The 14,749-nt window shown below is 35.4% G+C and overlaps 1 protein-coding gene across 4 annotated transcripts in view; it reads right to left on the bottom strand.

The window, feature by feature from the left end:
• Positions 1-4,425: 4,425 nt before the first annotated feature.
• Positions 4,426-14,749, bottom strand: part of LOC149486823 (axin-like) — a 74,256-nt gene continuing 63,932 nt past the window's right edge. For 3 of the 4 annotated variants that reach the window (XM_089698484.1, XM_089698485.1, XM_089698486.1), the window contains 8 exons: positions 13,434-13,574; positions 9,610-9,721; positions 9,082-9,225; positions 8,494-8,599; positions 8,020-8,161; positions 6,520-6,699; positions 5,837-6,016; positions 4,426-5,275 (listed from right to left, as the gene is read on the bottom strand). In XM_089698484.1, coding sequence (XP_089554610.1) covers positions 5,149-5,275; positions 5,837-6,016; positions 6,520-6,699; positions 8,020-8,161; positions 8,494-8,599; positions 9,082-9,225; positions 9,610-9,721; positions 13,434-13,574 — 1,132 coding nt within the window. In that variant the 3' untranslated portion in view covers positions 4,426-5,148. The remainder of the gene's footprint in view (positions 5,276-5,836; positions 6,017-6,519; positions 6,700-8,019; positions 8,162-8,493; positions 8,600-9,081; positions 9,226-9,609; positions 9,722-13,433; positions 13,575-14,749) is intronic. The other variant, XM_089698488.1, reaches the window with a different exon arrangement.

Raw genomic sequence — 14,749 nt, 5'->3', positions numbered from 1 at the left:
AGTTAAATTTAAAGAAAAATTTATTTTCCGTTATTTCCTCTCAAACAAAAATTTACCTGATGATAGCTTATATGTAACTGTGGATAAATATATATGTCAGCTGGCTGTATCTTGGTGGAAAAACCGTCAGCTGATACGGGAGGCTACAACCGCTCCCCCCCCCCAACCGAGCTCCAGCTGACGTTCACTATACTTCATAATACTATACTAATTACCGCTTGAGAGGAACTTGGTCATAAAATCTGCTGCTGGCTCCCGGACCATTAGAGGCATGGTCCATGCTTTTATATTATGATCTTAGGCCTACCTTGATATTAGTTCATGACAGAAATATAGCTGTGTCTTTTTAAGATCTCGTCTATCACTTTTATCTTTTTATCTATTTTACTTTTTTCACTTTTTTTTTACTATCAAAATGGGTTCAGTGAGGTTTTAAAGCGTACCAAGAAATATTTTCGGATATTTTGATGTTCGTTACGTGGCATAGCTAATTTGTGTTATGTATGAATTTTACATCATTTTCACAAAGATTTTTACTATACATTTTTAAAGAATAGAAAAAATTCGATCACGACGCGGGATTCGAACCCGCAACTTTCACCATACGCCAGTGCAATCATATTCGAATGTAATAAAGCATTTGAATGCTATTGAACTATAAATATGTAATTCATGTTCTTAACTGGTTTTAACTACATAGTAGTCGGATGAAAAGTACACACATAATTATTGAAATTCTAAGAATGAATAAGGAATAAATAAAACTTCAAAAATATGGCACAGTTCCAGTTTTATTTTTTATTGTTACATGTGCTAGATAAAAAAATAATACAGTCCGATTAGTGATACTCTTGCGATACGTCAACGTAATACTAGTCACTTACAAAACGAATATAAACCTCATTCTCTCTAAAATTGGAAAACATTTTACAATTTCAACAAGCAATTTTAACTTTCACATATTTGTGCCCGAGGGCAGAACGTACTTCAATCTACGTTACCGAAAGTGCCTTATATAACTTTAAAAAATGTTATAGTTCATCTATTTATACACATTTGCTTGTCTCACGACAATTAACGATTCACGACATTTACACAAGCGAATCTGTATAATAATAATAATATATTTTACACTTTCGAAGCGCTAATTGAGGTGAAAACAAAAAGGATCGTCAGACGCAACCGCAGGGAGCGATAGTCGCTTGCGCAAACGCCGCGAGCGACAACACAACTCGAACGCGGACCGTAAATCTGTTAAATTAAAAAAGCTACGTCTCTCTACTGATAGAAAAGATTGAAGCTAAGAGACAGGCAAGGAAGACATCGGAACCGGAGGAGCGACCACGCGTTGGTGACACGTGCTCGCTGTGATCTTAGGCAATAAATTAAAGTACAATTAAATAATAAAAATAAAGTGTTCGTTAGCGCTAATCTATATTTACAACTTATGTCTAATTAGAAGCATCAACTATGAAAAATTTTATTAACATTGAAGGCACATGTTTACGCACCCTATATCGCCACGCGGCTCGTGCACGACACTTCGCTGGGCCGGACTCGAGCTAGCCTAACTATACACTATACACTAGCGTACTGTGCCGATTCGTGCCGGACGGTGCGTACTGTACGTACGGTGCGTACTGTACGTGCGGTACGTACAGTGCGTACGGTACGGCACGACGCAGCAGAGTACATGGACACTGGACGCGGCCGCGCTGTATCGACCAGATCTTTTACGAAAATGATGATGATGTTTTATGGTTGATGGAACTTTTATTAATTTTGCATGTATTCACACAATTCATCGATTTTCCTACGAAAAAGTAATTATCATTAGAATAGATCTATTATACAGATAAAGATACAATGTCTCAATCTAAGCGATTATGCACTTTAAAAACAAAGTTTCTCAATTTGAAAATTACAAAAGAATGAATGAACTTTTTTGTTGTAAAATCAATGAAAAGTTTAGTTCGTTATTATCTATATTGAATCGAATTATTATAGATATGTTTGTTTTAAATAATAAAAATAGTAAGTGAAATCTCGGCCGATACACCGCGCTGTGGACTAGATGTCGCCAGCAGTTACGACGGAAATAAACGCAATACCCAAAACTTAGCTTTTAGGATATTTTAGACAAAATTTAATTGGGATTTTGTATAACTCGTCACAACCACAAGCGACTGTGAAATTATATCAAAATTCAGTCTGATATTCGATAAAATAACTTAGTTCGGATGTATGCGACGTAGACGCCATTTTCATTTATCTACACGTGAAACTACTCTACTCAAATAGTTTATTTATTTTATGGTGCTGGTCCGTCCAGTATGGTTAACTATGGTGGAAAAGATCACAAAATTCGTATTTTTTTAATAAAACAATCTTTTAATATTCATTCAGGCTAAAGAAAACAAAAAATATTTAGACTTAGACTTCGAATGGCGCAGACTATAATGTATAAAAATATCAGAAGTAAAAAAAATCGTATCCAATAACCTGAACATATAAAAAAGGTGTCAGAACGGAAACTTAAAAATTGAATAAAAATCGATTGTACTGCGTAGATAAAAACAAAATGGCGTCCGCGGCGCTTCGAAGGTAACCCTTAATCTATTATCATGTACTATTCACAGCAGCAGAACGGAAAACTGTCCACTTAACAATATTAATATACTCTAAAATTACATTGACATTTGAGATCCCGTCGCCGAATATTGTACAAAATCGGATCCAAAACGTCGTACGCGGGAGATATTGCTCGTATATACTATTTTTTACCACAAAAAGACATTTTTCATAGAAATCCAAAGAAAAATAATCATAAAAACACCAAGCATTATCTACCACGCGCGGTTAAATAGAATTTAGAAAAACCAACGTCCACGCAACGATGAACAAACAGAACGTTATATTTAGTAATAAATTTAATACGCGTACAAACTAAGCAGTCATTCAGTAAACGCTAGGAATTAAAGAAACTCGCGTAATTTGTTAAAAATATTATAATATAGTACAGTAGTAAGCGTAACTAGAGGATACGAGTGGAAATCAAATGTCGCCGGCCTCCGTTTCGTGCCGCACTGTGTTATTGACGAAAAATAGTACTAAAGTATTGGTAATATACGTAATATAGAACTAAATCACTAGTAATATACGTAATATAGTACTAAATCACTGGTAATATACGTAATATAGTACTAAATCACTAGTAATATACGTAATATAGTACTAAATCACCGGTAATATACGTAATATAGTACTAAACCACTGGTAATATACGTAATATAGTACTAAATAAACATAGTACTGACGTAAAATAGTACTAACTTGACGTAATATGGCTAAATAGTACTAACATGTAGCAAATGTAACGCGATGTAGAATTAATAGACGAACAATATTAGTACTAATGTAGCACAATATTAAAGTGAAATAGTATTGATGAAAAATAGTACTTAAAGATTGCAATAACAATAGTAATGTAACGACATATCAACACAAAAAAATGTGTGCGTGTACTTCTTACGTGTGTACACTACACACGTAAGAAGTGAAACTTCTTTATGACCTTATTTTTCCGAAATATAAAAAGTACGTCATGGCTAAAAATTAAAACTAACATTGCGTTTATAAAAATATACTCATTGGATTCATTAAAAACATAACAAAAATATACATTTTCAAAAATAAATCTAAAAATATAGCGGTGCGGCAACAGAACGGAGACCTAAGGAACCGAATTTACAATTTCATAACCATTTGATTACAATAAATCTAACATTTTAATTATCAATTTACACATGGCGTTTTGTCTGTTATGGGGAACGGATATAAAATTATAATTATTCTTCATCAATAAATGACATTTCAAATAAAATATATGTAGAAATATTAAGCGTAACACAATAAAATATATTTTCAATTGTAACATAATTGATAATTTTATATTTTTATTAAAATAGTAATGCGTGATTCGTCGAGTTATCTCTTTCGAAAATTATATATTGGGCTGGAACATACATGTTATAGGAAAATGTACTTAACGGGCTTAATTTTAAAGAACATTATTATTAGAAACACAGAAATATGGCGGACCGATGCGTGAAATGTCATTTTGACAGGTCATAAGCCACTACTTGAACTGTTTCGATAAATTTTTTTATTATTTATAAGATCTTCTATTAAAAATATCAAGCAAAACGCTGTTTTTTTTTCTAGATTTGTTTTCTGACTTTTACCAATGAGATACAACTCGGAAACACGCTATAACAGACAAAACGACACTCATATAATATATATACTTACATGACTCTGGCCACATTCAGCACTGGCAGTATTAACTACTTACATCTATACAATACAGGACAGTATTTATGTACATTGTCATATTTTTTATCTGCACTATTTGATAACAGATAATTTATTTAATCTATATTCACTTTATAGTTGCATATATGCTATAGCATTGTTTGTCACTGGGTCTTTTTGTAATATTTTGACGCTCCCAACAAGTAAATGAAAAAAAAAATTAAAAATAATGTTTAAGTTTTTTCAACTATTTCCTTAGGACAGTAAATGTAAGTATCAATTTTCTCATTGGGATCGACAATATATTAAAACAATAATGAATATTCGTTGCCTTAGTAGATACAAAATTAAAAATTTCAAAATAAAACTTCGTTTTCGTCATGCCCACGTACAGATGTACAAACGAACAATCGTCAAGTTATTCCATGTTACAAATTTATTTTTGTCAATATTTCTATTTGCGATAAATACATTTTTAGTTCATTCATAATCATTCATCTTATTACACCAAATTTTATTTTTAGTGTCGTACAAGCTACCAACATAAGCTTTTGTCACTTTTCTTTCATAAAAACAATCATCATATCTTGTTACAGATACACAAATAATTTTATTTGTACCTTCATTTAGTAATTTATTAATTAGTGTACTTCACTTGTCATCAAAAACAATAACGACACTTAAAACTGTGTTTAACCGTAAAACCTGGATACATTTGTATCTTTGACAACAAAACCATTTCTTATAGTCAAGTAATCATTTAAAATGTCCATTTCTTCTTTCTTCATACAAGTTGTAATAACACCCTTATCCCGATACACATAAGGTCCAAATTCAGTCAATGCTCTTGACCCTAGCCATGACCTTCCCTTCGAACATGGGCAGCGTGTCGCTGTCGCTGCTCACCTCCTCTTGGATCACCGTGTTGTCTAGATCTGCACACTCCGTTTTGAAGAAATATCTGAAAGTATGCAAAAACCAATAAGTTTAAGTGATTTAAAAATTGTTTGTTAGCTAATAAAGATGTAAGAATTACAATTTTATTGGTTTTTACTTAATTTAGCCCACAATATGAAATTGGAGAAAAAAAAAAGAACAGACCAAAAACTAATTGACATGAACACTGAACATTAAATAAAGTAACGGACCTAAATGAGAACCCTGTGGAACTCCATTTAATAATTTCGATAAATTCAATCATATTAATCCTGTACATAAATCAAATATCCAAATTATTGGACACATTTAACTGACAACGTTACCAAACAACACAATTAGTTGAATTTACTAAGATTTTACAACAAAAGTTTATGAGTGACACGATCAAAAGCATCATTGAATTCGTTTTATAACAAAATCGCACGTACAACGTAATCAAACGCCTCCATGTTTTTACACGTTAGACCTCTGTGACGTCACATACAAACGAAAACACTACATCAAACATAAACGATTCTTCCAATTCACTTTCTAACCACCATTATATTTCTTGATAACCACGATTATAAACCCCATCGCTCACCGATAGTTCCCCTTCCTGGGCAGGTACTCCTTGAAGGTGCGCAGCGTGAGCGGGCTGGCGGGCACCTTGAAGCGGTACGGCACGCTCTCGTCCAGGAAGTGGGCCACCACCACCGTGTGCTCCGTCCCACTCCCAGCCCCACCCCCACCGCTGGTGCTGCTCGACTTGCTGCCACCACCACTGGAAACAATATGATATATTAGTAGGTTTTTCGTGCTTAATGATACATGGAAGGGGGAATTTCTCCATCGAAAAAGGGAGGGTACTCGATCAGTCTACTGGACTAGCTGGAGGTGAAGGCCCCGATGAACGTCACAAACAGTTGTATATGTATATGCTCTACAGTGAAAACATTTCGCTTGCGCGATTCAGAGCAAGGCGTTGTTACAGTACACATTTTATTGTAGTGAAATTTTGTTTTAGAGGGCTTTTGGGGCACACACACACACATGTCTTTAAACGTATGTTTTATTATGACACATGCAGATCGCAGCAGATATTCATCTGATGACTTTAACCCAAACATTAACGTTGTTTTATCAGGATAGTAACATTTAGCCATATATTAAATGCGAAAAATTTCACATTTGTAATTTTTAAGCTATTGCATAGCTTCTATCGCGGGCCTTGAGCGCGGGGACTGAATCCAGAAAGTCTTTTTTTTGGGTTGTGTTGTACAATACCGTGCGGGTCTGCGGTCGCGGCGGTCGGCGGACGTCGCGCGGCGGTCGAGCCGCTCGCCCTCCGCGATCCACAGCAGGATGCGCGGCTCGCTGGCCGCGCTCAGCCCGCTCGCCGTGCCCTCGCTCACCACCGACACGCCGCTGTCCGTCAGCTCCGTCGCCGCTTTCTTGCTTGTTGATCTGCGAATCAAATAATCCATACTAATATTATAAATGCGAAAGTAACTCTGTCTGTCTGTCTGTTACTCAATCACGCCTAAACTACTGAATCAATTTGCATGGAATTTGGTATGGAGATATTTTGATATCCGAGAAAGGACATAGGCTACCTTTTATTGCGAAATATGTAGGTACCACGCCCAACGACCGGGCGAGTTTATACGTTCGCTAGCTATGCAGATACTGAGCCATTCTGCGCACGCGCGGCCTGTGGATAGAGAGCATAGCGTACGGGATGTGGGTGGGAATAGGTGGGTGGTTTACTTTAATCAGTCGTAAAAATTTCCAATTTTAGGAAGATTAGAAAAATGATTTTAACAATAGTTAGGGAAATTTCGATTGACAGAAAAATTACGATAAGTCAGGAAAAATTACTATAAGTAGGGAAAATTTCGATAAGCTGGAAAATTTCCATAAGAATGGAAAAATTCTTTACGTCAGGAAAATTTCTATAAGTCAGGAAAATTTCTATACGCCAGGAAAAATCCATAAGTCGGGAAAATTTCTATAAGCTGGAAAATTTCTATAAACAAGGAAAATTTCTATAAGCCAGGAAAATTTGTAGAAGTTAAGAAAATGTTTATACGCCAGGAAAATTTACGCCATAAGTCGGGAAAATTTCGATAAGTCAGGAAAATTTCCATACGTCGGGAAAATTTCTAGAAGCAGGAAAATTAAAAAAAAGGAAAATTTCTATAAGTCAGGAAAATGTTTATAAGCTGGAAAATTTCCATAAGACAGGAAAATTTCTATAAACAAGGAAAATTTCTATACGTCAGGAAAATTTCTATACGTCAGGAAAATGTTTATAAGCCAGGAAAATTTCTATACGCCAGGAAAATTTCCATAAGCCCGGAAAATTTCATTAAGACAGGAAAATTTCTATACGTGTGGAAAATTTCTATACGCCAGGAAAATCCATAAGTCGGAAATATTTCTATAAGCTGGAAAATTCCCATAAGACAGGAAAATTTCTATATTCAAGGAAAATTTCTATACGTGAGGAAAATTTCCCTTTGTCGCATAATTAAATAGAAGTCAGGAAAATGTTTATACGCCAGGAAAATTTACGCCATAAGTCGGGAAAACTACGATAAGTCAGGAAAATTTCCATACGTCGGGAAAATTTAAAGAAGCGGGAAAATTAAAAAAAAGGAAAATTTCTATAAGTCAGGACAATGTTTATAAGCCAGGAAAATTTCTATACGCCAGGAAAAAATCCATAAGTCGGAAAAATTTCTATAAGCTGGAAAATTTCTATAAGTCAGCAAAAATCCATACCTGCGCGCAGCGGGCGGCTCGTCGCAGTGTCCCGAGTCGGCGGAGAGGCAGGAGGGCGCGCGGCGCGGGGCGCGGCGGCGGCGCCCGCCCGGCGGGGACGCGCCCGGCGTGCGCTCCGACCACACGCGCGACACGTGCTGGTCTGCAACACACACATACATATTAAAAAAAATTGGTTGTTTGTAAAGTAGGTTTACGATCGAGATGTTTACGTGATAACGTCTTATTGGTGGCAGCGCTCGATATGAGACGGGAGATCGGTCCGTCTCTCTCTCGTTATACCTGCGATCGCACTCGTGAGGTTTTGGTGTGACACAAGTTTCTGAACATGTCACCCGACTAAAACGATTTTAAAAACGTTATCACGTTAAAAAGAAAAAATATACCAAAAAGTTTCAAAAATTTATACGTCACAATGTTTGCAAAGTAAAGCGTCCTGAGCATTATTCCATCAGAAACTGAATTGATAATTACCTAAAATATCCTGATCGTTGTCGTCGTCAGGCTGCAGTTTCTCCCTTATGGCGGCCGCCACCAGCTGCGGCGGCAGCACCTGGCTCGATGTCTCGTCACATTCGCCCTGTTACATTCAAACACTTTTAAGTCTTTTTACAAAAAATACAATTAAATTACTCTCCGTACAAATTTTCATTCATCTACATTATTACAGAATCACTTAGTGTACCATTACTTATGAATTATACCCTGTAAGGGTCTCTGCTCTACCAAACTGCTCCGATTGGAACTTTGCGTACGTAGTAATCATCGAAAAGATGTAAAGTCTCCCCCATTCAATAAATTCTTTCTTTCTTCTAATAATTATATTATTCCGATATTTATTTTTGAAGTGAAACTTCTTTAGGGGCATTGAGAGTAAAATTTCAAGGTTGCATCATAACAATACCATAACGTCATGGAGTAAGGCGACGGCTTTGGTACCTTTGAATCTAGTCAAAGTAGTTTCACTTCTGACACGTGTGCTCGGTACATACGCTATTTTTTTCACATGTTGAATTGTATTGGTAACCTATTTTCTATTGATTTATAATGACCATCCCTCACCTCAGCGAGTCGTCTCTCCAACCGCTCCTTGTTCTCTCGGTCGCGTCGCACACGCTCCAACTTCTCGATCAGTAGCGGTGCGAACTCACTAGGCGGCAGCACGCGGAGTTGCTCGGATTGCACGCGTTGGGTGCGTGGTATCATCTGTGGATAAAATTATGTATAGGAAATTAGATACATTTATTTTTACAACTAGACTTTGTTGAAAACTACTGTAAATCGTATAATTACATAGATTTCAATAAAAAAAAATACATACTGATATGATGAGATTTATAACTTTGACCATAATAGTGATTTTGTAGTATAATTTCACTCAATTAAACTAAAAATTACTCTAATCAAGTTAACGGAAGAGATAAAATTTTACGCCTAAATTATTTTTTTACCACCATTACCTGTATTCAACCGAATTTTGAACAAAATTTAGTTCTACATTCTTTTTTTTGGTTTACCCTCATAAATATTGAATCCTACCCCCACTTTTGCGTTCAAATAAATTACCCTTCTACCCAGATCTCAACTTACCATAGCGGTATCCTGCTCCTTGTTGATAACAGCTTGCCGATCGAGCCCGTACAGTCGTTGGCGATGCCGCGACTCCCGACTGTCACGAGGGCCTCGTATTGACATCCCATCCCTATGTAATAAGGGTATGTAAGTTATTGGGACAAGGGACCTTATTATCATTCATATGAGTCTTTTTTGTTTAGTATGAATATTAAACTCTGCCTTTTTTTTATTTGTTACACTGTTTCTTGAGTAGAAGTGTGCAAAGACGAGGTAACTTTTGTCACTGTATGATCTTTTGATAAATTTTCATGTTCAGGACTAATTTTGTGTAACAGAACTTTTTAAGATTAAACATTGAAGTGTCATTGTGTAGTTTCTCTTTTTCATTTATCTTTTGTTTTAAGAGCCCTTTATACTGAAAGTTTAGGCATTTTAGGCACTGAGATGGCTCGCGCCCGCGTTGCGCAGGAGCCGGCGCGGCATGAACTCCGGTGACCTATGAAGGCGGGCGATTATGCCACAGTATAAATAAATCAGTAGTTCGATTTTATTTGCTATCGTAGGAATGTTGTTGATAAATAAATTTACTACTTATCCTATACCATTAAACGAGCAATATTTGCATATTTATATATTTGTTTGTATATATACAGTGTGGAAATTTTCGATGTGCCCTGAATGGAAAGTACTTGAAATACTAGGGATAGCAAATTTTTCTGAAAGGAAACATTCCTTTTTCAAATTTTATTTTATTATTCAAATCGATAGAAACAATATAAAAGATAATTTATTGTTAATTTCTCGTAAAAATTTTTTGGTCTATTTTATACATACATTTAAAGTTTAAAATGAAACTCTCGTTCTGGATACATTAATTTATTTTCTTCTGAAAATATTGGTAATAATAATTAAAAGTAAAACAAATAAAAAAGGCAAAATAATAATTGAATATAAGTATATAATAAGTAAGTTAGTGTATTCAACCAACTTAAAAAAGTGTGACTATTTTACAACAATTTGAATAATAATCAATTAATGATTTGTATTATTGTATACAATATCGAAGCTTTTTAAGAAATGTATAAAATACTTTTTTATGAATTATTAATTATTATCATACATCATAATATTATGTTACCGGCAATATATTAAACCCTTCTTAGTAAATGTATGTTATTCCGAGAAACGGTCGGAATGAAATAAATTATATTCGTCACATTACCTGTCTTCTTTAAATCTGAACTTTTCCTAAGTAGCAAATGTGGGTGGTTTTTGGGGTAGCGATTAACCAATATGAGGTCAAAACTAAAATCCAAGATGGCGCCGACGAAAATTTGAAATGTTTTCGTCATGGGTGTCATTTTCAAAGAGTTGGAGTAGCTATTAATAAATATGAGGTCAAATCTAAAATCCAAAATGGCGCCGACGAAAATTTGACAAAATTTCGTCACGGGTGTCATTTTCATGGTTTTTGGGGTAGCTATTAACCAATATGAGGTCAAAACTAAAATCCAAGATGGTGTCGACGAAAATTTTACATCTTTACGGCATGAGTTTCATTTTCAAGGTTTTTGAGACAGCTATTTACAAATCCCCAATGTTACCGTCGATAATTTGGTATATTTTTCTTACAACCGTTTACATATTTTTCGAGCAGAATTCAGAAACCTTGAAAATGACACCCGTGACGAAAAGATGTAAAGTTTTCGTCCGCGCCATCTTGAATTTTAGTTTTGACCTCATATTGGTTAATAGCTACCCCAATAACCATGAAAATGACACCCATGACGAAAAGATGTAAAATTTTCGTCGGCGCCATCTTGGATTTTAGTTTTGACCTCATATTGGTTAATAGCTACCCCAAAACCCATGAAAATGACACCCATGACGAAAAGATGTAAAATTTTCGACGGCGCCATCTTGGATTATAGTTTTGACCTCATATTCGTTAATAGCTACCCCAAAAACCATGAAAATGACACCCATGACGAAAAGATGTAAAATTTTCGTCGGCGCCATCTTTGATTTTAGTTTTGACCTCATATTCGTTAATAGCTACCCCAAAAACCATGAAAATGACACCCATGACGAAAAGATGTAAAATTTTCGTCGGCGCCATCTTGGATTTTAGTTTTGACCTCATATTGGTTAATAGCTACCCCAAAAACCATGAAAATGACACCCATGACGAAAAGATGTAAAATTTTCGTCGGCGCCATCTTGGATTATAGTTTTGACCTCATATTCGTTAATTGCTACCCCAAAAACCATGAAAATGACACCCATCACGAAAAAAGTCAAATTTTCGTCGGCGCCATCTTGGATTGTTGTTTCATAAAAAATAATATTTGTCATACTCATTGAATACAGATCAACCAACATCATAATAGTCTTTCTACTAGTACTTCAAAACTTTGCCGCTATTCCTATTCAACAACCCATAAAAAAGAGGATCTCAGGCAAGGTAATTTTTAAAACATAATTTTAAATCACTACATAGTATAAAACAAAGTCGCTTTCACTGTCCCTATGTCCCTTTGTACGCTTAAATCTTTGAAACTACGCAACGGATTTTGATGCGGTTTTAATAGTTCTTTCGATTCCCGGTCGAAGAAAATGAATTTTTGAAAATCTTTGAATGCAGTTCTATTTCTTTTTAAAAATAAAGGAAATTTGCTATCTCCAGTATTTCTAGTACTTTCACCCAGGGCCCATCGAAAATTTCCACACTGTATTTACAAACAAATATTGTTCGTTTAATAGTATAGAATAAGAAGTTAATTTATATTTACAACAATAATCCTAGGATAACTAACAAAATCAAACTACTGATTTATTTATACCGTGACATGCTCGCCGTTTTACTCGCCGCTCGGTTCTAATACGCGAGCGGCGACTGCAACGTGGTCGGGAGCAAAACTAGCACAGGTCCTCCCTCGATAACGTCCGGCTGGACTCTGGCTGCACTGACGTGGTGCGCGCGAGTCGCATTTTACGTATTATATTTTATATAGAAAAAAATAAGGGCTAAATTAAAAATCTATCCAAAAATATCCCTGTAAAACCTGATTAGTAAATGAAATGTAAAATTTTCATAAACATAGCGTTCCCCTAATTCTCATAAAACTGATTATGCTTTTAAAATCGATGTTACTTCTGATTTTTTTTTGATCGAGTCAAATGTTTAGTATTGTGTTTTTATCCAAAAAAGTCACTAGATCAAACGTTTATCTGTGCTATATATTTTTTTAGGATTTTAAATATGATGATTTCTATCCAAAAACTATGATTTAGAAACATACATTTCGTAGCATGGCCCCTTAAGAGATTAAAAAAAATTCACACTTTGTTTTAGTGCGCAAACCTTCATGTATAATGTAGGAATGATGTGCTTAGCTGATCATTGTGTGAGCAAATTAGTGAAAAAAGCAAAGGGTGCAGCCTACTGCAAATTATAATGTAAAAACAACTGCACTAGGGTTCTAATAAAACATTTTTCACACTTACCTACGAAACTTACTGTGTATATGAAATTATTTTTTACCATAACATCTCAATGCAATACAATCATTGTAGCTATTCACCAATCCAGAAGTTCTGTAGAAATTGTTGAAGACCATAATCTTTACCAAATATTTTCTTTGCGAAATTTCAGCAAATGCACGTCCAGTCCGTTTCAAAACTCTGCCTACCTTCACTGCACACACTGCTAACTTCCCAGTATCTTACCACCGACTCTTCGACCATGTTTGTTGCGACTGATGCAGTTACTTGCCCCATCACCAACTAGGCAAAACCTCCATTTCCCATTCGCACGTGGCACGTGACCGGATACTCACACGCTACTGCCGGACAGCGAGACCGCGTCGCTGTCCGTGCGGCCGCTGCTGAGGCTGGCGCGCTCCGAGTCCTGCCGCGAGGTGGGCGTGTACCCCGCGTACGACACGTGCGCGCTGTACACCGACCGCTTGTGGAGCCGTCTGTTACCGGACCGGTGTACGGGGGCAGTGTATGGGGTACAGGGGATAGGTGAAGTGGTGTCATGGTACAGAGGATGGATGTATTCAGAGATATTGAGATGTGAATGCGAGATTTAAAAATATATGGAGGGGGGGGGGATACATAAATAGAAGATTATGTATTTGAGTAATGAATAAAGTGTCGCATTTGCGTGTTCGTAGACAAAATGTAGGATAAAAATGGCGTTGGATAGTTGAAGAAATACAATATGTTTGGTATGGTGAAATATACATGAATTTTTATTTATAAAAAAGTGAGGAAAAGGATTATGTAGGAATATCGATAAACAAGGATAATTCAAGGAATTTGAAGGATCGAAAAGGGAAGGCGTGTGGTAACAGTAACAGGTAGCAGCGTTCGTGTAAATTGCGTCGGAACAGCGAACATGCAGGCGCGGGGGCAAACATGGGGGAAAAACAATACAAAAATCAATCAAGCTGCGGGGACAAATTAAAATAATTAGGCGTTGTGAACGCATGCGCTAGGGGGACTAACGAAACATAGCCTTACTAGTGGATTGGGGATTATAGAATATTGGATATCCATTAGAATTAAACATTCAAGATTTATGCAATACTGTAATAGTACTGCTCAATTAAAAAAAAAAATATTTTTACAGTTTTTTTTGACGACATCAAAATATAAATTTATTTAATAATCTTTTTCTCTCAAATTTCGGTGTTATATTTAACGTAAGGATATCAAAATATTCTGTAATCTATGCTAATCAAAACGCTTTGAGCGTTAAACAAAGTGACGTCAATATGGGTGTCTACATGAGACAATAATTTTGTTTGTTTTTTTTTTACAAAAAGTAACAAATAGGCCGAATAAATATTGACGTAGTGCTAAAGCTAAATTTTCTGAACAAAACTAGAAAAATGCCAAATCAATTCAGATAAAGTGTCAATATATTGCTATATAATATATGGACACTTATTATAACAGGTTGGATATTTTTATATCAATGAATATTGAATATCATCAGTTTATGAAAATTATATGCTTACATTTTTTTAAATAGAGTAAACATTCTTACTACTTTTCAACTTCAACTGATTTTTAATATTTGTTATTAAAAGTACACTGGTAAGAAAATATTGAAGTGTAATAAAATGTAAGCAAATAAAAATTG

This window comes from Colias philodice, chromosome 8, assembly GCF_061535455.1.
Source record: "Colias philodice isolate Cphi_HAF_F1 chromosome 8, ilColPhil1 Martin Lab GWU primary, whole genome shotgun sequence".
Classification (NCBI taxonomy): Eukaryota; Metazoa; Arthropoda; class Insecta; order Lepidoptera; family Pieridae; genus Colias; species Colias philodice.
The sequence above is the reverse complement of the archived record's forward strand: the minus strand, read 5'-3'. Positions and strand labels throughout refer to the sequence as shown.